At 43.5% G+C, this 27,956-nt stretch overlaps 1 protein-coding gene across 1 annotated transcript in view; it reads right to left on the reverse strand.

Moving 5' to 3' along the window:
• Tenm4 (teneurin transmembrane protein 4) overlaps positions 1 to 27,956 on the reverse strand; it is a 716,831-nt gene that overhangs the window by 124,472 nt on the left and 564,403 nt on the right. The window contains exons 14-16 of the mRNA XM_090348503.1: positions 20,995 to 21,096; positions 18,873 to 19,067; positions 12,955 to 13,155 (exon numbers count right to left, since the gene is read on the reverse strand). Coding sequence (XP_090204629.1) covers positions 12,955 to 13,155; positions 18,873 to 19,067; positions 20,995 to 21,096 — 498 coding nt within the window. The remainder of the gene's footprint in view (positions 1 to 12,954; positions 13,156 to 18,872; positions 19,068 to 20,994; positions 21,097 to 27,956) is intronic.

A 27,956-nucleotide genomic window follows, 5' to 3' on the forward strand; every position in this document is an offset into this window, starting at 1 on the left:
ACAGACACACACACACACACCACATGCGTGCGCACGCATGCACATGTTACAGGATGGATGGAGACAGCTCAAAGAAATGGCATATACCAAATAACTTACGTAAACTATGTCATCTGTGCACTGATTGTGGACACCTAAGATGTATTAGGAGAGTGCCAGATAACCAGGTGAAAAGCAGCCTCCAGAAGAGCAAAAGTATGTCTTTTCTAACAGCAGGCCTAAGACTTGGGAATGAAGCTCTTGTTTAGGTTACTTAGCAGGCTCCAGAAGCTAAGATCCTCAAAACCTAGGGAGAAGCCATTTGAGATTCTTCTTGGGATCAGGTAAAAATCTCCCAAATTTTCATTCCAAGCATGTAATGTTCTTTCATGAACTGGAAAGATGAACTTGCCAGAAGTTCTTCTCTCCCAGAAAGTCCAACCCCAGTCTCCCCTGCCAATCACCCTGCTCTTTCCCTCTCTTGTGCATATGTTATCTTTTCTTTAGACTGGAAGCCCACCTGAGGACAGGTGTCCGACCTTTACCCCTATTGGCTCCTGGGCCCTAGCACATTCTTTGTAAAGAAGGTTTGGCCCAGTAAAGGCTTTCAATAAATATTGAAAGAGCAAATATTGAAAGAACAGATGAATTTTTTTAAAGCTCCCTGGAAGAGGTACACATCAGCTGGCTCAATTCCATGTAGGTACCATGTTTTACAAAAGCTATTTTGTGAAATATATGCATGTAGCAGCTCAGACACTCATCTTCTCCAGTGTCTGAGTCTGAACTCTGTAACTGTAAAAACTCTCAGTCCTGACACCCTCAGACGCATTCCACTTCCTGTCATGCTCAAGCTGCACCCGTCATCTCTCTATGACATAGAAGGCGGGATACATGAGGGAGAAATGAAAAGGGTAGAAAGATGTAAGGTTTGGTTATTGGTAATTATACCAAAATGTGTGTGTGTGTGTGTGTGTGTCAGGGAAAAGCTGCCCCAGGCTCTTCTCATTAAACACTAATCCCCACACAAGCTCAGTTGAAACCTGGGACCTATCACAGCTATGTTTTAATTTGTCTGGACTTACTTTCCAATCCTGTTCACTAAAATAGCTGGTAGGGGAATCTCCGTCTTTTCCCTAAAGGGGAAAGATTTCAACATAATTTTCCCATAAAATTTCTTCTACTAGGAAAGATGCTCCAAAGTGACACAAGCAAGGAGTGGAACAGGCCCCACCCAGGAATCCACACACTTTTCCACTGTGAAAGGAGTGGGTGCTAGTACATTTTAAATTGTAAATATGGGAAATCAGAGTCTGGGTCTTGTATGACCTCCTGGAAAGTGTGTGTGTGTGTGTGTGTCCAATACTGTAACTTGGGGGGCTTGGCACTGTCCCTTAGCTTTTTCACTCAAGACTGGCATTCTGTTCCTTGAGCCATAAATCTGGTTCCAGCTTTGGGTTGTTTGTTGAAGATGAAGGGCTCATGGACTTTCCTACCTGGGCTGGCTTTGGACTGTGATCCTCAGATTTCAGTCTCCTAAATAGCTAGGATTATAAGCATAAGCCGTCAGTATATAGGCTGGGAAGTCCTAATAAATCTATGTTTAGCACTTAAAAGAGTAACAGTAAAATTGTGCTATCTTGCTTAAGATCTGAGATTAGAAGCCTAAAGAAATTCGAACACGAAGTTTAATGACGTAAAATGATTCCTGTTAGCATTTTCTGTTAGCACTCTACTTGCTAACAGACTGAAAGCTCTAATTATATGAGGCAGCATTTTAGGTAAAAATAAGAAGAGAACACAGTATCTACAATGTCCCAGGACTGTTGCTGATGGTACTCGAGCAGCCTTGCAATGACACTGTCACTCCTGCATCCTGGTTGAGGAAACAGCTTGGAGAATGAAGAGATTGGCTCAGAGGTACTTGTCTAGAATACATGGTGACTGCAATTAACATGATGTTCTGATCTATCAATAGTGAGATCAGGTTTAGATAAAACCCCAGACGTACTCTAACATATTTTTCTGACTGTGAATTGTGTATTAGTTCATTGCTTGGGCTAGACTATATGGTCTGTAGTGAGAGCCCGAGTCTCCTTTGTCCCAATTCAATGCCAATTGGATTAAGCTCGTTCCCTCTTGTTTATTTCTGATTATCTTCCTGCCAATCCATCTGTTGGGACACTCAACTGCTCCATCATCCAATCAGCCATCCAGCCATCAGGCTGCCTAACTCACCATCCATGTACCCAACCTTGTGACCTGAGCACGTTATTTTGTCTTTGTGACTCAGCTTTCTCAACTACAAAATGATATCTCAGGCTTAAGTGCCATATGAAACCCCTTAGTGTCTGTTGGTATAGGGCTCAAAAATCCTTGTTGAAGAAAAACTACAAATGCTCAGAATGTATAGAGTATAGACATGAACAAGGATAACTGGAGACCAACAGAGTGTGTCTGCATCAACTGAGCTATATAATGCATACATGAGAACTTGTATTTTTTTTGACCATACCGGTCTAAATGGTGTAATAAAGAATAATAATGTAGGCTTACCATCTGTGCTAGAAAGTTTGGACTTGAAAAATGAGGTGATGGTTTTCTGGGATGGCCTCAAATTAATGGGAAGGACAGAATCCAAAGCAAAATTGGGATAAGCTCACTGGGCATACATGACCTGTCTCTCTTTAATCCCAGGGAAGAGAGACAGGTCCTTGAAAGGACCCACCAGGGCCTTAGGGAAGTATTTAACCAAAGATCCCATTATTCTTAGTGGGGTTGAAGGCAGGAATCTTAGCTGAGCAGATGTGGATATTGAAATCACCCTTCTAGGTGACTTCACCCTTTTGCGTGACAATGAGAGCCTTCAGAGTGCCAGAACTGAGGCTGGGAGGGCCCAGAAAAGGCTGCACATCATGATCCTCTTGTGATTTGGATAGAGAAGCTCAGAAGCCCAGCTATAGAGGAAGTGATGGTGAATGGATGGGATGATCCTGGGTACTGGAGGAAAGGCGGTAATAAGGAAGCTGTGATGGTGAAGAAAGGGAGTTGGAGGTCAAAGACCCTGGGAAGGTAGCAAATAAAGGAGGGAAGTCTAGAAGTGAATTTACCCTGTGTGTGCTAGAAGTGTGTTCTATCCCAGCCACTTTTCTTTATATGGATGTAGAACCCAGGAAGAGAAAGATGTGGGGAGAGGGGCAGGGGTGATGGTGCCTCAGAGATTCTCTAGTTATTCTGTAGACAGGGAATCAGGTCTCAAGAGAGGAAGTATTTTGTCCTATGTCTTACAGTGACATGCATGTCGGTACTTGAGCAAGACTTAATGGTTAATACAGGAGCCAGATATAAGGAACCAGCTAGACAAATGGCTATGACAGAATCAGATGCATTTGTGGTCCCCACACTGAGCTTCTGCACATACCATTTCCATGGTCTGGGCCTTACTTTGCTCTATCTTTTCATGTTCAAGTCAATATGGTTTTAGTTCTTGTTTAAATTGTGTCCCCACAATATATGCCACATTCAATTATAGAGACTATTCAAGGCTCTATAATTTGGAGTTGAGAATCTGGTTCAATATCCTACATTGCTATTTCCTAGTGATATAAAACAAATATTGCCCACTTTTGAACCTTGTCATTTCTACACCGGTGATAGCCAATATCCAACAACTAGAATTTTAAACTACCTACCATATGTCAGATATCTCTAGAGGCTAAGGGTATAGAGATATGAAATTATGTCCATCTACAAGGAACTCGTCTACTGATGTGTATAAATGAGCACAAGGCCAACTCTCTTGCTCAACAGAGAGTAGGCAGATTAAATTTGGTTCCAAAGTGAAAACCTTGTGTACTTCCCACAAACCAGTATTCTCTAAACATGTCAACCTCCTTTCCCTCAGCACTTACAAATTGAGCGGATGCTTTTGTTATTCTCTGTGCAGATTTCAGGAAGAAGTTAGAAGGGGAAGGAGGAAGAGAAAAGGAGCATCTGACTTTCTTGCAGTAATTAGTCTCCTCTAGACACTGAGGCCAAACCCAAGCCACTCACTCTCCTGTGCTTTTCAGCTTCTCTCCCTAGCACTCGCCAGCTAGAGCTGCTCCAAGTGATGGCTCTGTTCCACGAATCGAGATGGCAGAAAGCTAATGAGCCTTGGAAAGCACATGGCCTTTCACCTCATTCAAGGAGCTTAGAGAGCTCTCAAACCAAGCAGAGAAGTGAATTCCAGGATGCTGGTGGAGAGCAGGTCTCTACACCTATTCCCCCAGGACTTGAATTTCAAGCTCTTACAAAGTAACTATGGAAAGAAACAGTAAGCCAATGCTATTCATCTTAATTGGAGGATATCTGGTTCCTTGATTAGAGGATTTCAAACCCCAGCCCAGAGAGGGCTCTTGAACAGGAGCTGACATTGCAGGATAACAAGCTAGGAAAGGCTGGGGAGCAAAAAAAGGCCAAAGAGAAGGGCTGTTGGATTTTTAGAGACTAAGGAGGTGAACTAAAGAGACACATAATGCTAAATCCACTTCCCAAAGATCTCTGGCACTGATAGTCTTTGGTAAAAGATCCATTTCTTCATCTAGCCATGAGCTCACCTATTGGACTTACACTGCCACCTGTATTTTCCTCAGGTACCTCAGAAGAACATGCTGATCCTAGAGTAGGCTTCTTAAAACCAAACCTGACCAAGTCAGACCTCTGCTTACAGATGTTTAAAAGGTCCCTGAGATAGATGAAACCAAAAATTCCTTCACGGCCAACTCTGACACCTGTGAACCTCCTTTGTCTCTTCCTGGGGTCTTTCCAAGTAGAAATATATCATTCTACACGACTGTGAATGCCTCCAAAGTGCCTTGATCTGTTTTTTTATCTTTTTGTTTGTTTGCTGTTTTTCTAGTTTGGTTGTCTGAATTGTGTATTGATGCTGGGGCTTTAACTCAAGGCCTTGACCTTTCCTTTGGCTTTTTCTGTTCATGCTGGCACTCTACCACTTGAATCACACTTCCATTTCACTTCTGGGCTTTTTTTTTTTCACATTGAAGACATTTATTTAGATGACAAAATATTCACAACAAACGGTTGGAAAACTTTAAAGAAAAAAACACAATAAAAATGTACAGAATTGGGCTTTTTTTTTTTTTTTGCTGGTTAGCTGGATAGTAGTCTTTCAGAATTATCTTCCCAGGCTGGCTTGGATTTCAGCCTCCTGAATAGCTAGGACCCCAGGTGTGAGCCATTGGTACCTGGCTTGTTACATCTTTATGTATATTGCAAGCCTTTGACTTTTACAAAAGGTTGCTGCAAAGTGCTGGCCTCTTCGTCCTCTCTGTCTATGCATCGCCATCTCACCCTCTCTTCCCCCTCCCACTCCACTTAAATTCTACTTCCACCTGTTCATCCTAGTTGAAAGCTGTCGTTCTTTCTCTTGGATCTAATAGTACTGCCAGGTGTCCATGGCAAGAGTTTCCAGGGTCCCTTGCACTGTTACTACACAAACTGGGACCTTATAAACCTGATATTTGATTCATTGCCAGTCTTAGCACAAACCTTAGTCATAGCCAATGACAGAGCTGTACAGAGTCTAAATATGGGCTTGGAACCCAGAAATGGAATTAAATCCTGGTTTTCCTAAAGTGTGTTCAAGCAAGTCATCCAAGTTCTTTTGAACCCAATTTTCCTGAGGACCTCACCATCTGTGAAGTCAGAGGCTTTTGTATTTGTTGAGTAAGTCACAAAGCACATCAGTGAAGGAACTCAGGAAAATACAGAATTTCCATTCACAAACAGGTTTTTGTTGTTGTTGTTTTGTTTTAATTACCAGTTTCCATACCCGTAGTTTGAGTCAGGAAGACAAGTGGAGGTTTGGAACAAGGTATCACAGTCTATGCATCCAAACAGAAGCCTGATTCTGACACCTGATTACACAGGGCTTGTATTTGCATACTGAAGAGTTCCAATTCTGATAGAAAACGTTCCAAAGCTGTCAGGGAAAATTCCACTAAATTACAAAGCTGCCAGCTTGTGCTTTGTCAACCTTTAACTCTGGCAGTATTTAGCAGTATGTCTACCGGGGCCCCATTTTCTAGTCTTTGATTAAATGTTAAGAATTGACCATCCCATTGGGTCCAAGCCTTCCTCCACAGACATCTGATGGGTGCCTCCCTGCCTCCTTCCAGCACCATCCACCCCTCTGCCACCTTCTCAATCTCTCAGAGATTTATTATTCTGAATTTGCTTTTCAGGTTGCTACTTGCTGCTGGGAAGGGATACAGGAAATGTCAAGTCTCCAGAGGTTTGATTCCTTGGGTGAAATTCTAACCCTGAGTTTCTTGTCCTGTAACATATCTATACAGAAATAGCCCAGCCTGATCGTTTCTTTTTGATGTTTAATTGGTTGTCAGTGCTGTGCTTTCTGGGCTGAGAAGGTAATGTTTCTCAGTGAGGGAACAATTCCAGTTACACAAATGAAACTTGTAACAGGGGAGAATGCTCAATGCAGAATCTAATTTTCTCTCCCATCCATGAACGTAAGACAATTTCTCTGGTGTTAAAGCATCTCACTCACTCTTTCTGTCACTAATAAGAATTAAATTCAATTCCCTCAAATTTAAGTGTAATTATATTTTGCCTCGTAAATAAAACCAAATTACCATTTTTAGAATTCAGGGCGAATTGCAACTGCTATGGTTTTAGGGGTTTCATATTTATTTTCTTCTAACCTGGTTGCTACTTTCGACTTATTTGTTCAATTGTGACTTAATTTAATAACAGAGTTTTTCAGCTCCTTTTCCACCCAATTGTTATTGCTACTATTTATGCTTTGTGATTTTCTTTTTTGTTTGCTAGGGAAAAAGAATGATAGAGAAAAAGGAAGTGAAGAGGATCTGAGTTTGAATGTTAGAGGTTTCTCTGAAGTTCTGGTGACTCTAGGCTAAGCCAAGCTGAGAAAGTCAAAGATGGAGACCTAAAGTGGAAATTAAAAGGCACACAATAAATTGTTCACTGAAATAAATTTTTTTAAAGAATTGGTTTTTATTTTTATTTTATGTGGTTATGGATTGAACTCAGAGCCTTGTGCATTTTAGGCAAGCGTAATAGTCCTGGAATTATGCCTACAGCACTTTGTAGTTTCTGCGATAGGGTCTTCTAAATTTCCCTAGCTTGGCCCTGAACTTCCAATCCTCCTGCCTTTACCTCCTGAGTAGCTGGGATTATAGGAGTGTAACCATGACTTCTCACCATTGAAAATAATTTTAATCCCATGATTTTGGTAAAATATTCAGTGAGTTCCTGGATTAGAACCCTGTCTGCATTCTGGCTTCATTTCCTGGACCTATCCTAGAGCTCCTCTCTTCTAGGCAGCCCGAGGTTCTGCTTTCCAAACAGGAAAGGCACTCACATAGCACTCTGCTTCTCCATAGTCTCTCTCCATACCTAGCACTACTTGGCTACTACTTGGTCTCTAGTCTTCTCTTTCAGAATGCCACACAAGTTTTGGTGAGGAGGAGGACTAGCCAAGGCTCTCCTTCCAGGTGTTTCCTAGCCTGGTTTATGTCTTTTGTCCTGTGTTCCCAACCCTACCAGACACACATCAATCAGCTCATCTCAAGCTGCAAGCTTGTGGGTCACACTGAGTTAGATGGTGGGTGTCTTTATCTTCTACAGCTCTCTGATTCTGTGTGCTTACAACAGTGACCAAAAAGCAGGACATGTGGGAAAGGTTCAGTGAATGGATCCATGAATGGGTGCAGACCTGCAGCTGCTCTGGGGTGTTTTCTCCCAGGGTATGGGGGCGGGGGTTGTTAAGCTCCTGCCTAGAATGGAACTCAGCAAGCTCACTGTTCTGAGAGGAGGCTGATGTTATTGCAGTACTAATGCGTATGGCTTTTATGCTATGGGCCACTGACTCCTTGCTTGGGAATTCAGGTTTCAGCGTATCAATGACTCTGCAGTCAAGGACCAATCTTAAGGATTGAAGGAAGGGGATAGTAGAAAGACTCTGGAACTATAAGGATACTGAGCCTCCAAGAGAAAACAAACCGTCTAACATCGACTCAGATCCAAGCCTTTTGACTCAAAACCTTCTCATATAAACTCTCCTTAAATTGAAATTTGTTCAGAGTCTGGGGTTTGTTTGGCTAATTTAAATCTAATTATGCAAACTGAAAATATACACTCATCCTTCATGTATTAAGTGCTTAGTGAATGCATGATAGGCACTTTATGCACACATAGTAAAGCTAATCTGGAAAACTACCCTGCTAGGCAGGTATTATTAATTCCAGTCAAGTGGTAAGTTAGGCCTCAACAATCTATCCTGCTTCTGAATTTCTAAACCATTTCCATGAAACTCAAGTGCAATGAAATTATAAGAATCATAAACTACCAGCATGAGCATTTTACAGGCAGAATCTCTGCTTCTGTAAGCCCACAACCCAAAGGAATAAAATGTAGTGAGAGTCTCCTCTTGAATAAAAGTCATTTCTGGAAGGTAAGACTGAAGAGATCTCAGAGGAGTAGAAATAAGGTATAAATTTATGAGGTTGAGACCAGAGGCCATGGTGGAGGGGAGTGGTGAAAGAATGATGCCTCCTCCATAAGCCCCAATGAGGGACAAATGATGAATCTAAAGGCTTGAATTTGAAATGGTAGCCTCTAAAACCCCTCAGTCTGAAGTCTTCTGTAGAAAGCACTAGGCTCTAAAGAAAAGCAGGCTTTGCTAATTTCAAGGATGATCACAAAGAGCTTACAATTCCCTCCCTTTTCTAAGGTAATTCTGAGCTAAGATGGAACCTAGGGCTTGCTTTTCTTTCAGGAGAGGGCATGGGATGGCTGAGAGAGAAGGAGGAGGTAAGGAGGGGAGCCCTGAAAGAGGGCAAACAGCTGTCTTAGAGTATGCTGGAATCTCCCTGGGCAGAGCCTTCAGGAGCCTGTCCTCCCTTACCTCTCCCTCCTTCCTTCTCTTTCTCTCTCCTTCCCTCCTCTGTCCCCAGTAAGCCCTCCTTGGCATTATGTTGACTAGTCAGGTCATTCTTGCAATAATCCCTGGGAATCTAACATATGTCCAGCTCTGTGCTAGGAATGCATAGACCTTGGCCCCCAAGTAACTCACAGCTTGTTTTAAGAGAAATTCATCTGAAAAATACTTTGCTCAGATTATCTGAGTGCTTAATGCTAATGTTTGGATGCAAAATACTGCCCCAAAACCATGTGTTTAAGATTCAGTCTTCGGGCCAGGGTTCTGTTGGGGCCAAGATGAAAGAACGCTCCTTTTCTCTTTTCCCCCCAATGGCCACAAGACAGTTTAGCAATGGATCCACCAAACACAGATGGAAATTTCTAAAACTGTAAACCAAAAAAACCCCCAGTTTTTTCTGATTATCTCAGGGACTTTGCCACAGTAACAGAAAGCTGACTAACACACTTAAGAAAGAGCTTGATCTGCTATTTACTAACAAGATGGGGTAGGTGCTGGCAAGGAACAGTCTTTCTGGGCATCAAGTTTCCTCATCTGGAAAATGTCAATACCAGTGATATCACTTCTTAGGGTTCTTAGAAACTTTGATCAAGATAGCAGTTGTAAGGCACTTTGTGCAGTAAGCACAAAGACCTAGATGGCTTTGTAACCCTGCATCCAATGGCTTGTCCAAAAAAAGAGAAGGAGACATCCTTAAATAGAAAGATGGTTAACAGGAGAGTGAGGACTCAGAAATAGACAGCCTGGATTTAAAATCAAGCTCTGCTGCTGGTAAACTGAATGACTGGGCAAATTGTTCTTATGCTTATCTCCTTCCTCTCTGTGAAATAAATCTCTCATCTCCCATTCTTGCCATCACCATTCTCCCAAATGATTTAGGAAGTGATATCAGCTGGGTTCTGGGCTGAGGTGTAAGGTGTGGTGAGGGGGGAGGGGGGTTGGACAGAGAGCCTGTGCGCTAGTGGACCATAGAGTGTCTTAATATGTTAATTTGTATGGTTTCCTGGCATGGAGGGCCACACAAATGAGGCTGGATTTAGCAAGAACTTTATGAGATAAGACTAGAAGCCAAGTTGCTGGGAACCAGGGACCTTGGATAAATCTGACTTCAGTTTCCATGATCCTCATGAAGTACTTAGTTCACTGGCCACTTCATATTTCAATAGAATGCATTTTGACATAAGCTGCCTTCTCTAAATCCTGATCTTGGTGACGAACTGGACACTCATCTCAGGGAAGAGAGAGTCTTCCTTCTAAGGAGATGGTTCAAAGGTCATTTAGGATGTGTCTGATGGCCTGTGGTCTCTGATGAAGACTCCGAGCAGAGTCAGCCCTCCTGGCCTGTTAGGCAGAAAACAGCATAAATAATGCAGCTAGAGCTCCCATTTGTTAGTGTCTGAGCTATACCAGACCCTGGGGTAACCACTTGATCTATAATTTCTCATCTAAAGCTTACAACAGTGACATAAGTTGGCTTTAGGAGAAGGAAACTGATGGTTGGATAAGCCACTCATTAAAGCCAGTGAAGTAGTAGGAAACAAACTTCTGAAGTAAAGATCAGAGCTCATTCCCTTGCCCTGAAGCCAACATCAGGGGATGTGAAGATAGTGTCTTGTTACACTGGACCCAGGCAGTGAAATGCTTCCTGTTTGGCTTCCCTGCTTTATCTCCATTGTTCACAATCAGCTTTTGCTCAGGGAAAGTGCCCTTAGAATGGAGGTAACAGAAAGACAGCAAGTGCTTAGTCTGGTACATAGAGCTCTATGCAGTAATTTAGTGGTTGCATCACCTGAGATAGGTACTATTACCTCCAGATTTCAGATGCGATAAGGGAAGAAAATGTAGGTTTCCTGCCAATACCATACATTTTGCAGCAGAACTAAGCTTGAATCTGTGTATGTAAAGCTACAGTAGTCATGAGAGGAGAGGAAACACTGGAAACACTTTCCTTATTGCTGTACTGGCTTCCAGAGGAGAAGGGGCACCCTAGAAGTGATGGTGGCCTGTTGAGAGGCAGCATAGGTTAGACCTAGATGTCTGGGTTGGGCCTGGCTCCGGCTTTCTCATGCACCAGTGTGCTTTAGGCAGTCACTGCCACCGTTGGGTCTTGTCACTAGGGTGATATCAGAGCTGCCATCCCCATCTCTCCTGGCTGTGGGATGTGGTTCCTGTGAAACCCCTTGCAGCCCTTGCCAGGCATTCAACAGAGGCAATTGATTACAAAGTAGGATAATAACTTAGTTGATAACTTAATTTCCTGGCTTTGTGATAACTGTGACAACCACTTAGTCAGCCACAGGCCAAAAATTTAAAAACTACAGTCCACATTTCTAAAAGGATTTGTCTTATCCTGCTTTTTACCATCAAATGTCTTCACTAAGATCAAGCACTTTCTTGCCCAAGGATATTTCAATGAAAATCACAGTAAATAACATTTATTGAGCCCCTGCCATGGGCCAAATAGTATGTTAAACTGTCTTTTACATTATCTTAAATAATTAGAAAACTCCTTCTGGGAAGCAGGTAGTAGCATTAATTTCATTTTTTTAACTTAAAGGAATGAAAGGACTTGCTCAAGAGTATTATTAAGAGTTAATAGTTATAGCCAAGTGCCGGTGGCTCATGCCTGTAATCCAAACTACTGAGGAGCCTGATATCTGAGGACTGTGGTTCATAGTTGGCCCGTTTATGAAAGTCTGTGAGACTCTTATTTCCAATTAGTCATCAGAAAACTGGAAGTAATGCTGTGGCTCAAAGTGGTAGAATGCTAGCTTTGAGTTGAAGAGTTTTGGGACAGCACCCAGGCCCTAAGTTCAAGTCCCATGACCGACAAAAACTAAGATTAAGTAGTTGTAACTAGAAAAGATTTGAATCCAGGTCTGACCCAAGGCCTCTTTCCTGCATGGGCTCTGCTCCATCACATGGAATCAAAGTGACATACCCAGGACTAGAAAATGAGATCAAATCCATCCCAAGTCCTTCCCAGTGTTCTATTGTCTTCTTCTTTAGAACCAACTAAAGAATACTCCGAAGTCTCATCCAAAGTTATACCTGCTTCCTCTGAGGCTGAGGAATTTCACCAGGGATTAACAGTGCAAGGCACGGTTATATACCTACCATAAATTAGCTTTGCAGCCACATAATGAACAATACAAGCCTCCGTAGCTTTAAGAGGACCATTTATTATATTGCTATAAACAGAGCTATATAAAAAGAATTATTCCCAAGACTCCACACATCTGTGCTCAAAATCATGTCTTTCCAGGAGCTTTGCAAACAAGGATAAAAGTCCAATTCAAACTGCCAATTCTCCTCTGAAAGGTAGTTCAAAGTGTCCCAGAGGCTTGAATGCTGTGGGGAATTCATTTTTGCCAAAGGTCTGGACCATCTTTCCTCATCAAAACCAGACTGCTAATCCACAGTGTAATGAGCTAATTTGAGTTTGCCTTTGTTTTACACAGTGTGGAGTGGTAATGGTGATGAGTTAGGATAAAAATGCAGTGGTTGGAGATGCTATCCCTTTTTAACTGTGTCCTGGGGGAGAATTACTTAAAAGTTCTCAGATTCTGGGCCTCGTTATCAGTTTATTTCTCTGTATGTGTTTGGTTCTAACCTCTGCAACCTCTACCAAGGAAGGGCCCTTCTTGTCTCTTTATCCTCTCTGTTTAGAAGTGATCATGGTGGAACCTCTAAATGGTGAGCCAAAACAGACCACTTCTTTAAGCTGTTCTAGGTATTTTACTTGCAGCTGGACAGATACAACTAACACAGTCCTGTCTTGAATCTCAAGGGTATACAATAGTGTGAGGATGCAATGTTTTAATTCTCTGCCTACCTAAGAGGAGTATCATTAAAGGCTAGAGCTCCAGAAAGGAAGAAGAACACTGGGAGAAAGGGGACTCCATGGACTGACTGACAGCATAGGTAACGTGACATGGGGTTTACAGTAACACCCCCACCCCAACCATACATTGTGACCTTCTCTCCACACTTACCAATAGAACAATCGTGGCCAGTCCAGCTAGGGTCACAGTTGCAAAGCCCGGTGTCTGGAAGGAAGGTCCCATGACCTGAACACTGGTCCAAACATGTGGCTCTGGGTGTTTCACAGTTGGTGCCTCCCCATCCTACAGAGCAGTGGCACTCGCCTCTCACACAGACACCCCGGCCCGAACAAGTGGGGTCCATGCAGTCCACTGTGCCAGGAAAAAAAGAGAGCATAGGTGAGTGAGCAGCGTTCACAGACCAGCATGTTGTCCCAAGGGGGGTGGCTACACTTGGAGAGGTCACCAGCTGTGGGATGGGATCCCAGGGCCAGTGCAAGGAGTTCACAGGAAGAGGAAAGAGCAGGTAACACTGTGAGCTGCCTCTTCTGGGCTCGTGTGACATATCTTTTAGACACTCAGGGATCCATTCTTTTAGAAACTCCATGAGGCTGCAATAAGGAAGTCAAGGCTCAAGGAATAATTTGTGTCAGGGCAAACAGGTGAACTTTGTCAGAGAGGCATTCTACTACCCTCAACATTTTTGCAGTGGCAAAATACATATAACATACACATGCCATTCTTTCCATTGCTAATACAGTTTAGAGCTACCATGGACTTTCATACTTGGTGGTTGATGGTGATACAATTATCACTACCATCCATCTCCAGAACTCTGCTCACCTTGCAAAGTTGAAATGCAGTACCTGACCTTAACAACTGTACCTTAATAACTCCTGAATGCTATTTCCCTCGGGCTCTAGCAACCACCATGCTGCGGTCACTCTGAATCTGACCATTCCAAGTATCTCATGTAAGTGGAGTCACAAAGTCTTTATTTTATTTTGCGTGTGTGTGTGTGTGTGTGTGTGTGTGTGTGTGTGTGTGTGTGTGTGTGGCTGGTTTATTGTACTTAGCCTAATATTCTTGAGGTTTACCACTGCTGTGGCCTATACCTGAATTTCTTTCCTTTGTAAGGCTGAATAATATTCCTCTTCCTATATAGATCACATTTTGTTTAAGCATTCATCCATGCACTGGGTTATAAAGCAAAATGACCACATGTGTGTCTTCTACATATGGCTATAGTGACTATTACTGCTATAAAGCATCAATATATGAATAGATTTTAAAGACTGTTTTTTTTTGTTTTGTTTTGTTTTCGCCAGTCCGGGGCTTGAGCTCAGGGCTTGAGCACTGTCCTTGGACTTTCTCAAGGCTAGCACTCTACCACTTGAGCCTCAGCACCACTTGCAGCTTTTTGCTATGTATGTGGGGTACCGAGGAATCAAACCCGGGTCTTCGTGCATGCTAGGCAAGCACTCTACCACTAGGCCAAACTCCCGGCCCCTAAAGACTGTTTTTTAAGTCCATGCCCAAATGAGAGTTGATCAGTCATACTGTAATCTAGTTTTCTTTCTTTTTTCTTTTTGGCAGTTCTGGGGTTTAGAGCCTTGTAATTATTAGGCAATCATTGTATCACCTGAGATAGACTTCTAGCTTTTTACTTTAGGTTATTTTTCAGAAATTGATCTCCAAGGCCATTGGTAGATTGAATAATGATTTTTTTTATTTATGCCTTCTACACTGAGATAATATACAAACATAACCTGCCATCCTAGACTTGTTGGTTGAGATGAGGTCTCACTAGCTTTTTGCCTGAGTTGATTTCAAACTGTGATCCTTTTTATCTGACTCCCAAGTAATTGAGATTACAGGGGTAGGGTACACATTTGGCATAGTTTTATTTTTATTTCTTGAGGAACAAGTATACAATTTCCTGTAGTAGTTCTACTATTTTGCATGTCTTCTAAGAGCACATGAAGGTTTTGGTGTCTTGACATCTGTAGCTGGGATTCACATGGAAAGTTCAGAAGGCAGGACAGAAGACAAAACTGGAGAAGGAAGTTGGTCCATATCCTCTACTCTACAAAAGTTATTATGAGCTGGGTGCCAGTGGTGTACACTTGTAACCCTAGCTACTCTGGAGTCTAAGCTATGGGGATCTCGGTTTGAACCTAGTTGGGGCAGGAAAGTCTGTGAGACTCTTATCTCCAATAAACTACTCAAATTGCTGGATATGGTACTATGGCTCAAGTGGTAGAGCACTTGACTTGAGCAAAAGAAGCTCGTTCAAGCCAGCCCAAGCAGAAAAGTCAGAGAGATTCCATCTCTAATTAGCCAGCAAAAAGCAGGACTGGAGTGTGAATTCAAGTGGTAGAGCACCAGCTAAGCTAGCAAGCAAGCGGAGCGAGCTTGACACTTTAAATCTAAACCCTAGAGGTCTCAGAACAACCCATAAAGAGGAAAGAGAAGGTAGCAGAGTAATTTTCCTATACTCTTTCTTGGGCAAACTGTAGTTAAAACTCCTCACTCTTAATTCAGACATCTTAATTTACTCACTACTTTTACTTTATAACCCAAGACATTCGACTTTGGTGCCAAAGATTGAGAAACCTGGCCTGGCTATAAGTAACAGTTAGAGATACAAATAAGCAGAGACTTTACAATGTACTGGGGACATGTATTTTGAGAATGAAAATCAGCTTATTGAGAAAGGTCTTTTATTATTTAGGCTTTTGGATGGGTACAACTTAACAATCTAAGGGATGAATTTGATCTGGGCTCAGGAGTAACACTAAAAACATAGCATTGATTAGACCATTGATCATATTAGTTAATATACTCACTCATCTCTGCTACAGTTTGCTAATCAGCATTTAATGTTCAATCTCCTTTAATCTTAGCAATGTATATATGAAGTAGCTGTTATGATTACCAGATTTTTGAAGAACAGAGGGGTTCAATAGCTTACCCAAGGTTACACAGTAACACATGGAGGAACTGACATTTGATTCATTGTTTTCTGGCCAAGTCGCTCTGCTATTTTCTCTTATAATCTTATTGTTTCAAAAATACATGAATGTATAAATTCATATGTAAATAGCCAGGCATCAGTGGACTCATGCCTATAATTCTAGCTACTCAGGAGACACACACACACACACACACACACACACACACACACACACAGAGCTTATAGAAATATATACAATGCTTTAAATATAGAATTCAAAACAAAACACAAATGGAAATAGGGAAATATGCTGAATTAATAAAGCCAAATGAAAGCAAAAACTCTCTTGCCTTGCTGTCCCTGGACACCATTTTGTCATGGCTAAGGCATGACCTGTTGGAGAGCCCGGTATTTAAAAAAATGCTAAATGTCACAACAGTGATAAATTCTTATGATTTGCCTTTAATCTCAGAATCTCAGAAGGATTATTCTGGCCCATTAGACTACTATAATTCCCTAGACCCAGATAGCTTTTATCTTGACAGGAAACAATATAACAATTCCTACCTCAAGGCCTAGAAAAGGTATTTCCTGCCTTGTGAATGCCGGCTCCCAGTTTTGGGGGGAGGTGGTTTAGGTAAACCAGGGTATCCACACAGTGGAATTGAATCTATCTGCACTATTGGCAAGCAGACCAGGAGGGATCCAAGCTGATTGAGCAAGAACCCTGGGTGGCATAGCCCTGTTCTTCTGCACACCTAATGGGTGTGTTAGGAACCACCACAGGGATGAACCCTCCTCCCTTGGCAGATGTTCCAAGCAGAGACCAGAGATCAGTGAGTGGCTGATGGCAGGCTACCTCCAGACAACGTCTTTTGCTTCTGCAGGCCAATAGGCATAGCAAGTGTGCAGCAGGAAGGACGCGTTACAAAAAGGCCTGTCAAATGGGAGGTGGAACAGAAGCTTCAGAAACCTTTCTGGACTAAATTTCTCATGGGGCCCAATGGTCCTGATCCTAAACCCAAGACCATTATCTATGCCCTATGATGCTCTGTTGAAGACATTGTGGATAGACTGGATTTGTTCTTTTCTGGGCCTCTGGGGTCCCTAAGATTAAGTCAAGGCAATTCTCTTTCAGTGGGACAGCCTCACAGAAATTATTTCCCAGGGATCGATGTACAAGAACAGGAAGAACCCATGTGGGGAGTGTAGAGCGGAAAAAATGGTGCCAGGAATCTGCTTGGCAAAAGTGGCTTAGAAGAGACAGTAACCTAGTCTATTTTTAGACGCATGCAAAAGTTTCATTTTTCTCCTTTGTAGAATTTGCCATTCAAGCCAAAATTCCTGACAGGAGCTTAGTTCAGTAATGAAACAATAAGGTCTGTATGACCCAGCCACAGGCACAACCCTTTCCCCTGCCAACAGGCTATGTGACCACACGCGCTACTCCACACCCTCAGGATCAAGAACATTCTCGATGACCAAGAATGTTCTCTTCTGCCCTGCCTCTCATCCCTGAAAACATCCTGCTGGCTGAGTTCAAGCTTCAAAAAATTATGGGGTAATAAACTTCAGAAGGAAGAGAGAGAGAAAAAAGTAAGCTTGTAATTAGCTGATGTGTTTCAAACAAAGAAAACCTGTTAGCTAAAGGAGGAAGAATAGGTGGATAAGAAAAAGAAGGAGGAAGTTGGATGAGATGCTCACGCCTGTAATCCTTAGCTACTCAGAGGGCTGAAATCTGAGGATCTTAGTTCAAAGCCAGCCTAGGTACTAACGATCATGAGACTCTTATCTCCAATTAACCACTAGAAAATGGGAAGTGGGGCTGTGACTCAAGGGGTAGGGCAGTAGCCTTGAGCTGAAGAGCTCAGGGACAGCGCACAGGCCCAGAGTTCAAGCCCCATGACCAATAAAAAAGAAAAAGAAAAAAGGAAAAGGAAAAGAAAAACAAGGAGGAAGAGAAGGACAGGATGAAGAAAGGGAGGAGGGACACAGGAGAAGTAGGGGAGGAGGAGGAGTATCCCAAGAAAACCCTATTATATTCACAGGACTATGCATAGACACTGGGGAACAAAAAGAATGCAAGGGAATCAGTCCCAGATGGGCTTCCGCAGAGGAGAGAGCTATGGTAAAAACATTTTTCAGATAGGTAATATAAATCAAAGCTCTCCATAAAAGTTTCTTTTTATTATTTTTTTATTTTTATTTTTTTGCCAGTCCTGGGCTTGAGCTCAGGGCCTGAGCACTGTCCTTGGACTTTCTCAAGGCTAGAGCTCTACCACTTGAGCCTCAGCACTACTCCAGCTTTTTTGTATGTATGTAGTACCGAGGAATAGAACCCAGGCCCTTGTGCATGCTAGGCAAGCACTCTACCACTAGGCCAAACTCCTGGCCCTTTATTATTATTTTTTAAATAACCCTGAAGCTCCGAGGGTGCTGTCAATGCTAGACTCTGTTAGGGCGGACATTTCTCCCTCCTTGGCATGCAGCATTGAGGTGTAATCACAGTTCAAAGCCAGCCCAGCAGGAAAGTCCATGAGACTCTGATCAACCATCAGAATTGCCATTACAATTAAACATAAAAAAAAAAAAAGCCAGAAGTGGAGCTGGGCTTAAAGTGGTAGACCGCTAGCCTCGAGTGAAAAAGCTCAGGCAAAGGGCCCAGTCCCCGAGTTCAAGTCTACAGTACAGTCAGACTTCAGAGGTAGAGATGAAAGATGAACAGATGAGCTGAAAAGCAAAGGGTAGTAAAAAGAAAGAACTTCCTCCAGGAAGCTAGAATGACTTGGCTCAAAGCCAGCTCTGCTGTGGAGGAGTCAAGTGGAAATTGAACAAGTCATCTAACTCTGTGAGTCTCAGTTTCCCCTCCCACAAAGTGCAAGTGACCAACTAGTCTTGAATAGCCTATGACATTAAATAGCCCTCACACATGGTAACCGCTCTTGAATGACCACTTTTGTCCCCTTGGTGGTTCAGAATCCTGATGTGTCAGATTAGTTACTGCTGTTTGGCTTTCTTAGCATAGTGTTGGGGTCCCAGGTGGACAGGAGGCTTCTCATTATCCCTGGGTGCCCATGGGACACTGGCCTCTGTCCTACAGGGTGGCACTGTGGCGGCCACCTTCAAGCCTTACCTTCTTCGCAGCTCTCGCCCTTGTAGCCGGGGTTGCAGATGCAGGTACCCATGATGCAGGTGCCATGGCTGCTGCATGCCACATCGATGCACTGGCTGGTGGGCACGTCGCACTCGGCACCCTTCCAGCCGCTGTGGCACAGGCATCGGCCCTTCATGTACTGGCCGTTTCCACTGCATAGCACAGGGCAGGAAGCTGAGGACAGAGCACCAGAAGTCTGGCATGACTCACTGCCTAGTGCCTCCCCCAGCTGCTTTTGTTCCCTTCTTCCCTAGCTTGTCTGGCTTGATCAACAGCCTCAAGTGATTTGCCACAAACACTCATCACCTGCTGGCCTCCCTGTATCTCATCCGAGTTTAAACACATCTGGAACTAGAGATGAAGATATGCAGTGCAGGGCCCAGTATGGATGTAGCCTTAGCTGTGGTCCATGCTGCTGGAAGAACTGCCACCCTCCTCCCCAGCCCATTCCTATCTCTGAGGCTAAGCTGTGTCTGCCAGAGCCTCAGAATAGGAAGCTGCTATCTGTTTCTTGTTCTCACTGGAAAAGAGCGGCTGGGCCCGCTGGCTGTCCTGCCTCCTTCCTCCAGTACTCTCCCAACAGCACTCCAGCTCTCTTCCCCACGCCTCCTCTGCAGCTCTGTTGACTGTCGTCTTTAACCCTGCAAGTCTCCCTCATCTCCTAGGCCTCCACTCCAGCCCCATACACCATCGCCCCTCAAGAGAAGAGCTGAGCCTAACTTGGCTCTTGATTATCTTCCCATTCTGCCTCTCAGTGTAGAGGATTTTGCCATCATCTCCACGAAGGACGCTATAAAAAAATAAATTCTACTGCATTGTGCTGGAAGTACTTGCCTGCCTTACTTAGATACAATAAGGCTGTTTTATCCATGACTCTTAACTTTAAGTGCATATGGGATGAGACAGTAATTCTTGTTAGAAGGAATGACTCATCTCTCTCTGTACCACCTTCCCTGGCCCCCACCTGGCTTCTTTCCTTTTTAAAGCACTCAGCAGATAATCGCAGTGCCTCCCAGGGCTGCCAGCTTTGCTTCCTCAAATGGAGTCTATTTCACATTAGCTAAAATAAGCAGAATCCCCAGAGTGGTCTCATAGCATTGGATTTACAGGCAGCTGTTCCCTCAGCCTCGGAACCAGCTCTGCCTTCCGCTCACAACAACTTCAGGGCATGGGGCCGATGCTATCACATCTGGAAAGCCTTCCTGAATGGGTTCTTGTCCCTTCCATGGGTTCCATGGAACCCATACTAAGGGCTCCATGTTCAACCTTGTCACCGTGGGTTTCAGGTATCATGGTACTGCTTTACAGTTGTCTCCTTTTCCCAGACTAGAAGGATAGCACCCATGACTGTTTTTTATTCTGTGGTATAAGCTCAGGCCCCAACAGAGGATGGAGTCCTATGAGGGCTTGATGTAAATGACTACTGAGTGAATGGATGGGAAAACCAAAAGAAGGAACGGAGAGTCCTCATGGTTCCCAAGAGAAAAGCCAGAGTCTTAGGATAGCACATTTCCTTAAGAACCTTTCCTATCCATTCTGTCAGGATCAGAAATAAAGGACTACAGCACAGGAGTGATGTGGCAGCTTTTTAAACTATCCCAGAAGTGGCCATAGTTAGCACAGTATGAGCTGCGGCAATTGGGTCGTGTATGAGAGGAACCACTTAGCTCCCCCCGCCCCCAAGGCCCTTGCCCTGGTGTCTTTCCTGGGAATCTCTGCCTGCACTGTTAGAAGGTAGAAGCTCCCCATGCTTCTCATTCGCAGGCCCAAGAGAAGTCACATTGATGTGAAACGACTCTTCAAAAGATTCTTGGCCTGGACTGACCACTGGGAAATCAACTTCCACTTTATCTGTCCCAGCAAGGGACAGCAAATTCACAATGGCTTCCCCTGTGACAACCCTCCCCACCCCAGGTTGCTCACCGGTGAATAACAATGGCTAGCAGGCTCCAGCTCCACCTGCTAGTGTCCTTTGGCAGGTTTCTGAAATATGTCCCTCAGAAACCCTTCTTGGGCATGTCAGGAAGGTGTGAGCAGTAAGACCCCAAGCTGCCTAGGGGGTTTGGAAAGTGGAGATTCCAAGTCTCATGTGAGCACTCACCTCGGCCGCAGTCTGGGCCCAGAAAGCCCAGGAAGCAGTGACAGGTCCCTGAGATGCAGTCTCCATTGCCATAGCAATTGCTGGGGCAGTTATCCACTGTTTCTGTGGAGAAAAGATGGGAAGAACTGAAAACCTGAAACCGCTTTACCCAACAGAGAGCCCAGAATCAAGCCTTGGATCAGGCAAAACCCCGTAATAGAGCTATTTGGGCCTACTCACCTAAAAGAGCCAGTAGATTTTAAATTGTATCATTTTTACTCTTTAACTGAAGTACAACTCAAGTCGCAAGTGCCTGCCCAACCTTTCTATCTCAAATGTATTTCCAGGCATTAGTTAGGCCTTCTGCCAAAAACATGCGGAGAGAAGAGTTTGGCTAGGAACAGAAGTTATCTTAGGATGATGTGATCCAGGCTAATGCTTATAGTCTTCTTTTGTTGTTTGTGAAACTGATAGGCCTTTATTTGTAAATGATCTTTCCCCATCTCTGCTTTTCCATACATGCATTCAGGTCCTCATGGTCCCTCACTGGGACTGCTGGGATAGCCTTTGACTGGCCCTTCTGCCTCACTTCCCACCCTGACTTCTCACCCAGATTCTAATTCAAACCTGATCATATCTCTCTGCTTAGAAACCTCTAAAGATGCCTCACTGGCTGTCATAAAAAAATCCTACCTCTCATGCTAGATGCCAGTGGCCCATGTCATAATAACCCTAGCTACTCAAGAGGCTCAGATCTGAGGATCATGGTTTGATCCCACGGTCAGGCAAGTCCATGAGACTCTTATCTCCAATTAACCCTAAAAAAGCAGGAAGCAGAGCTGTGGCTCAAGAGGTAGAGTGCTAACTTTGAAGTAGTAAAGTTCAGAGACATTGCCCAGGTTCTGAGTTCAAGCCCTATGACTAACACCAGAAACAAAACAAAGAAAAATAAAACAAACAAAAAAACCCCCAACTAACCAAAAAAAACACCTCTACCACTTTTTTAAAAAGTATAATATTTTCTTCCCTGTCCCCATGTCTTCTGTCATGTGCATCTTTTCTGGGAACACTCCCTTCTCCAACTACTTCTAAGACTTTTGGTATATGCTCTCAGAGACAGGTCAAAGAAACAGAATCCCTGTGAGAAAGATTTTTATAATAATAATAATAATAATAATAATAATAATAATACTAACAACAACTTTGGCCATGTTTTGTCATTCCAGTTAGTAAGCTTACAAAGTTGATTTATTATTGACATCTCATTTCTTACCAAAATGAAAACCAAGAAACAAGTTTACACGAAATACTTTTTTGTGGCCTGGATTTACTCACATCGATCTCATTTCACTGTCACCAAATCCAACAAATAAATATCTATTATCATTCCTTTTTTTTTTTAAGGCAACACAGAAAGATACAGTGCCAAAGGCTACAGATGCTAAGTCACCAAGGCAGGATTTGAACCTAGGGTTTTGGACTGCAAGCCCATCCCCTTCTATGACCCGATGTTATCTATCGAGGTCTTGTAGGAACTCATCTCACAGCAGAAGCCAGGAGAACAAGCAAAGCAGGGCTGTGGGACAAGGATCCCAACTGAACCCAGCAAAGGAGCCAATGGAGGGCCAGATACCCTAGAACTTTCAGAGCTTGCAGGGCTCCAAGAGTCCCTCCAGCCCAACGTTTTCATTCAACAGAGAAGGGAAATTAAGACCCAGAGTCGGGGCAGTGACTTCCCCACATTTAATGACTAGGCTGTAGAGCTGGACTTAAGGCTGAAGAGGTAGATCAGGCAGGGAGGGTTCAGTAATTAACCTGTTGTCTTAGCTAACAGCTGTCAGTCATGAAGGCAAGACTAAGGCCCATGTTGAAGGAGGTGCTACCACTGGAGACTTCAGCCTTGCCTATAAGAAATGCGCAGCTGGGGCACCAGTGGCTCACGCCTGTAATCCTAGCTACTCAGGAGGCTGAGATCTAAGGATCACGGTTCAAAGTGTGGGCCCCGAAAGTCTGTGAGACTCTTATCTCCAATTCATCTATCCAGAAAACTAGAAATGGCAGAGTGTTAGCCTTGAGCTGAAGAGCTCAGGGACAGTGCTCAGGCCCAGAGTTCAAGCCCCATGACCAACAAAAAAAAATTAGTGCAGCCTAATGAAGAGAACAAGATATTAAGGACAAAATGCTTGTCACTTGTGCAGCAGCCTGGAACAAAGAAAAAAATGCTCTACCTAGAGGACCGAGTGACAGGGGTGTTGCTGTAATTGTTAACTGTGATCACTAATGAAAATCAACTAAGGGTAAAGGAGGGGAAACATCAAAACACTTAGTGTACACGTGTGAAAATGGAACAATGAATCTTGACACTGATTTGAAAAATGGGGTGGCGAGGGTGAAGGGAGAAAGGAGAGTGACAGAGGGAGTGAATCTAAGCAAGGCACAGAGTATGAATAAATGGACAAGTCAAAATGGAACCTCAGGTACTGCAATTGATACTCAAAAAATGTGGGGAAAAAAGTAAAGTACATGGTCTCACATACTCCTTTCAGACCTAAAACACAACTACTCAGTCCTTCTTAAACCCAATAGTACAAAAGATGTCTCCTAAAAGAATCCGTCTAGGGACAGGAGTTTGGCCTAGTGGTTGAGCGCTTGCCTAGCATGCACAAAAACCTGGGTTCTATTCCTTGGTACCACATCCATAGAAAAAAAAGCCAGAAGTGGTGCTGAGGCTCAAGTGGCAGAGCTCTAGCCTTGAGAAAGTCCAAAGACAGTGCTCAGGCCCTGAGCTCAAGCCCAGCCCTGGCAAAAAAAAAAAAAAAAAAAAAAAAAAAAAACCCACACAAAACAAACAAACAAAAAAATCCATCTAATATATATACACTGTGTGTATGTGTCTGTGTGTGTGTGCATGCGCATGCATGCACTATACCAGGGGCTTGAACTCAGGGCCTGGACACTGTCATGAAATTTCTGTGCTCGAAATAGTGCTCTACGGCCAGGAGTTTGGCCTAGTGGTAAGAGTGTTTGCCTAGCATGCACAAAGACCCAGGTTCGATTCCTCAGTACCACATATACAGAAAAAAGATGGAAATGGTGCCATGGCTCCAGTAGTAGAGCGCTAGCCTTGAGAAAGCCCAAGGACAGTGCTCAGGTCATAAGTTCAAGGTCCAGGATTGGCAAAAATAAATAAATAAATAAACAACAACAAAAAAAATAGTGCTCTACCACTTGAGCCACAGTTTCACTTGAAGCATTTTTTGGGAGGAGAGGGTAATTAATTGGAAATAAGTCTCAAAGACTTGCCTCTCTAGGCTGGCTTCAAACCGTGATCCTCATATCTCAGCCTACTAAGTAGCTAGGATTACAAGTGTGAGCCACTGGTGCCCGGAGGTAGTTGCATTTTTAACAGGACAAATACAGATACATGCTATGTGTTTTCTAGATTCTCATTTGTGGTGTCAGCAAGATACAGACCTGCTTATCATCTGCCAGAGAGAGTTTGTAGTGACAGTCAGGAAGCATGACTTGGTGGAATCGGTTGCTAAGTCTGACAGATTAGAAACCTGTATGCTACAAGATTTGCCAAGGGCTGTCGGTGTCAGAGGAAGCAGAAAGTTATAGAAGGCACACATTAATATTAAGATGGCAACATGAAATGGAAAGAAGACATTTGGAGACTATTTTCTATGGGTGAAACGTATCTTTATCCTTCCACTTGGAGAGATATCAGCAACTTGGGTGCCACTTGGGAAGCCCTTAATAATGAGTTCCTCCTGATTGAACATCTCTAGGCTAAACTCTAGGGAAGGAGTGCCATTTGCTGACTTGTGAGAAGTGTGAACTTTACTGTACAAACATGTTATGTTCCCAATTAGTGTTGGGTGCATCTTCCTTCATACATTCCTCCTGTTCTGCTCCTGTTGCGGCGGTGGCTGGCTTCATTACCAGGTGTTCCTTTAGATCTGCTTGGATCTGCATAAAAACCTCAGCTGCCCATGAATAAATTATTTTCATAATTGGGTGGATGGCTGTGGGGAAAGGGAGCTTGTGCCCCCCTCCAGATTTTGTTTTCCTCTCTTAGCAAAAGTTCAGGGTATCAAGGTGGATCTTGAGAAACTTGGTGTTCCCTCCATCAAATTTAAACTATAGAATGCAAAGGTTTCCTTAGCACAGTTTCACTATGTTGCGAGTAGACATAGTCCATGAATATTTCTCCAAATTCTAGGAAGCTCAAGAAACAAGGAGAGATGACAGTGATCTTTCCCAGCGCCGCCCCCCCCCCCCAAAAAAAGAGTCAGAGGTCTTGGGGAATCCATTGTAGGCCTGTCCTTTCTGCACTCTGTATGTATGTGTGTGCGTGTGTGCGTGTACGTGCGTGTGCACGTGCGTATGTGTTTGTGTGTGCTGGTACTTGGGCTTGAACTCAGGGCTTTCCATTCTTCCTTGGCTTTTCTGTTTACGGCTGGTGTATCACTTGAGCCAAAGCTCCATTTCAAGCATTTTGATAGTCAATCAGAGGTAAGAGGTTCATAGGCTTTTCTTCCTAGTCTCAGCTTCCCAAGTAGCTGGGATTACATTCCAGTGCCAGGCTGATCACTTGACTTGCTTATCAGAGCCTACTCCTCAGCATGGCAGTGACAGATGAAGATGACACAGAAGACCTTCTGACTCTCAAGCAGGTTCCCAGGAAATCCTGACTGAATTTACTCCTTCTGCTTTCTGTTGTGAAACCTAAACCCTTGTTTTGTAGAATGCCACCAGGGGAACTCCTGTCAGGAGACCCAGTGGGCTCTTATTTTCCAGAGCAGTAATACTAGAAAGCCAGCTTATCATGCATGGCCAATCCTGTCCTGGTCAGACTTTTCTCTGAGGTCATAAAACTGGATGTTGGGCTCCAGCCACCATAGGCAGAAGGAAGTGGCTGTATGAGTGTGCTCAATATCCATCCCTCCATCATCAGTCCCTCCTTTCTGCTCTCCTAGCACCTTCTCCATATCTGCTCCCCCACCCTGTGTGTCTGTGTTAATAAATGCCTGTGTCTACTACCTGTACCTTTTTTTCTTTGTTGCTGTAATTTCCTCTTAAGTAGATGCCAGAAACTCTCTGAGAGTGCCTGGTTGAAGAACTGAAGTCCGTCTTTTGACATCTGGTTCTTCTATAGCATGATGGAGGTTAATGCTACCAAATTTGGTTTTTAAGACAACCAAGGAGATGATTGAGTATATCACCTTGATTACTACCAGTAAAATATATACTTTAGGATACATCTTCTAGAGTCTCTTTGTTCCTGACATACAGGGACATGTTTTACTATAAGAAATCAAAAGGAGAGATAGAGACAGACCAGATAGCATAGCTAGGAATTAATTCTGAAACAACTCAAGGGAAGAGTACAACAGCGTTCTTTACCAAACAGCTTATTCCACATACCTTTCTATGCCACCATTTTATAGACTTGGATGGAGAATGATAGCTACAGTCATCTTTGCAGGGTTACACAGCTGGTTAGGGGAACTCTGGTACATGAACTCTGTTCTATCTGCAGTCAAAGCTTATGCTACATGGCCTGAGTCCACTATGGGTCCTAGAGCCATGCTGCCTCTTATTCTGGATAAGAAATCTCTACAGCCATTTCCTCATCTTAGAAACAGTATTAAAAACAGCTCCTACCTCAGAGCATTATTTTGAAGAGCAACTAGGGAAGTCTAGTTCATGTAATGATATTGGCCCAGGACCTGGCAGAGTTTGCCTTTTAAGAAAGGATCGTACATGTCTTCCATTTGTGAACTAAAACAATATACTAACTTGAGCTGATGAATCCAAATAAGGAAATATGGGTCTTATTTAGGAGTGTTCTCTCTCTCTCTCCCTCCCTCCCTCCCTCCCTCCCTCCCTCTCTCTCTCTCCCTCTCCCTCTCCCTCTCCCTCTCCCTCTCCCTCTCCCTCTCCCTCTCTCTCTCTCTCTCTCTCTCTCTCTCTCTCTCTCTCTCTCTCTCTCTCTCTCTCTCTCTCTCTCTCTCTCTCTCTCCTAGTAACACTAACTACATAGTAAAAACAGGAAAGCAAATAAACAGTATTCCAGATATGCAGGGGAAAAGGTGTTTGGGTAAATTTTCTTCAGGGAATAGCACTGTCAAGGTAAATTACACCTGGTGTTTGCCCAAATCCCCCAAACTGGCAGACTTATGCCAACAGCTGAAAGAACTTTCCTCCCTGTGCACTTTAGATTGGCACTGGGCAGATGCCAGTTGCTGGAAAGCTGTTCCATGGCCTGTGAGGTGTCAGTCCCCACAGGCTCCCCAGCATTCTCTGCAGATGATGGAATTCAAAGGACTTCATTCTGCAGCCATCTAGGTCAATGTAATGACAAAAATCTGACAAGGCTTCTGACAGCCTGGGCTTGAAGCCAGTTTCTGTTTTTAATCATACTAGAACCCTAGGAAGCACGGCTCTGAGCAGCTCTCAGGAGGGGGTTAGGGAAAAGATGGCTTCCTTGATTGTAACAGTCTTGGCTCTTCATTAATTTATCTTTGGAAGAAAACCAAATCTCACCAAGAAGCTATGAGCTCCTTGAAGACAGGCACTATATCTAGGTCTCTAATGTGTCTGGTGAGAACTAACCACAAGCTAAGTGCCCAGTGACACTTGTTGAATTGATAACTAAGCAGGAATACAAAGGGAATAAGGAGGAAGGAAAAGTGTAGTTAGGTAGCCAAAACAACAACAACAACAACAACATAAACCCCCTATTTCCTTGTTTTATGTTTCTGGGAACAAAAATAGTTAAAGGCTTAGAATGAAGACAGTGACAGGAAGCTCAACTTTGCAAGAATTCATATTTAGAGTTCAGAAGTTTACATCTGGTAGCCACATTTAGGAGACTGATAAGCTAGAGCCTGTTCAGTGAAGAACCACCAGAAAGATAAGTGAACCTGAGGCCTCATTTCAAATAAAGAATTCTCAAAGGAATTGGGAATTTCATT

This window comes from Megascapheus bottae, chromosome 16 (assembly GCF_031878675.1).
Source record: "Megascapheus bottae isolate mThoBot1 chromosome 16, mThoBot2.hap1, whole genome shotgun sequence".
Lineage (NCBI taxonomy): Eukaryota > Metazoa > Chordata > Mammalia > Rodentia > Geomyidae > Megascapheus > Megascapheus bottae.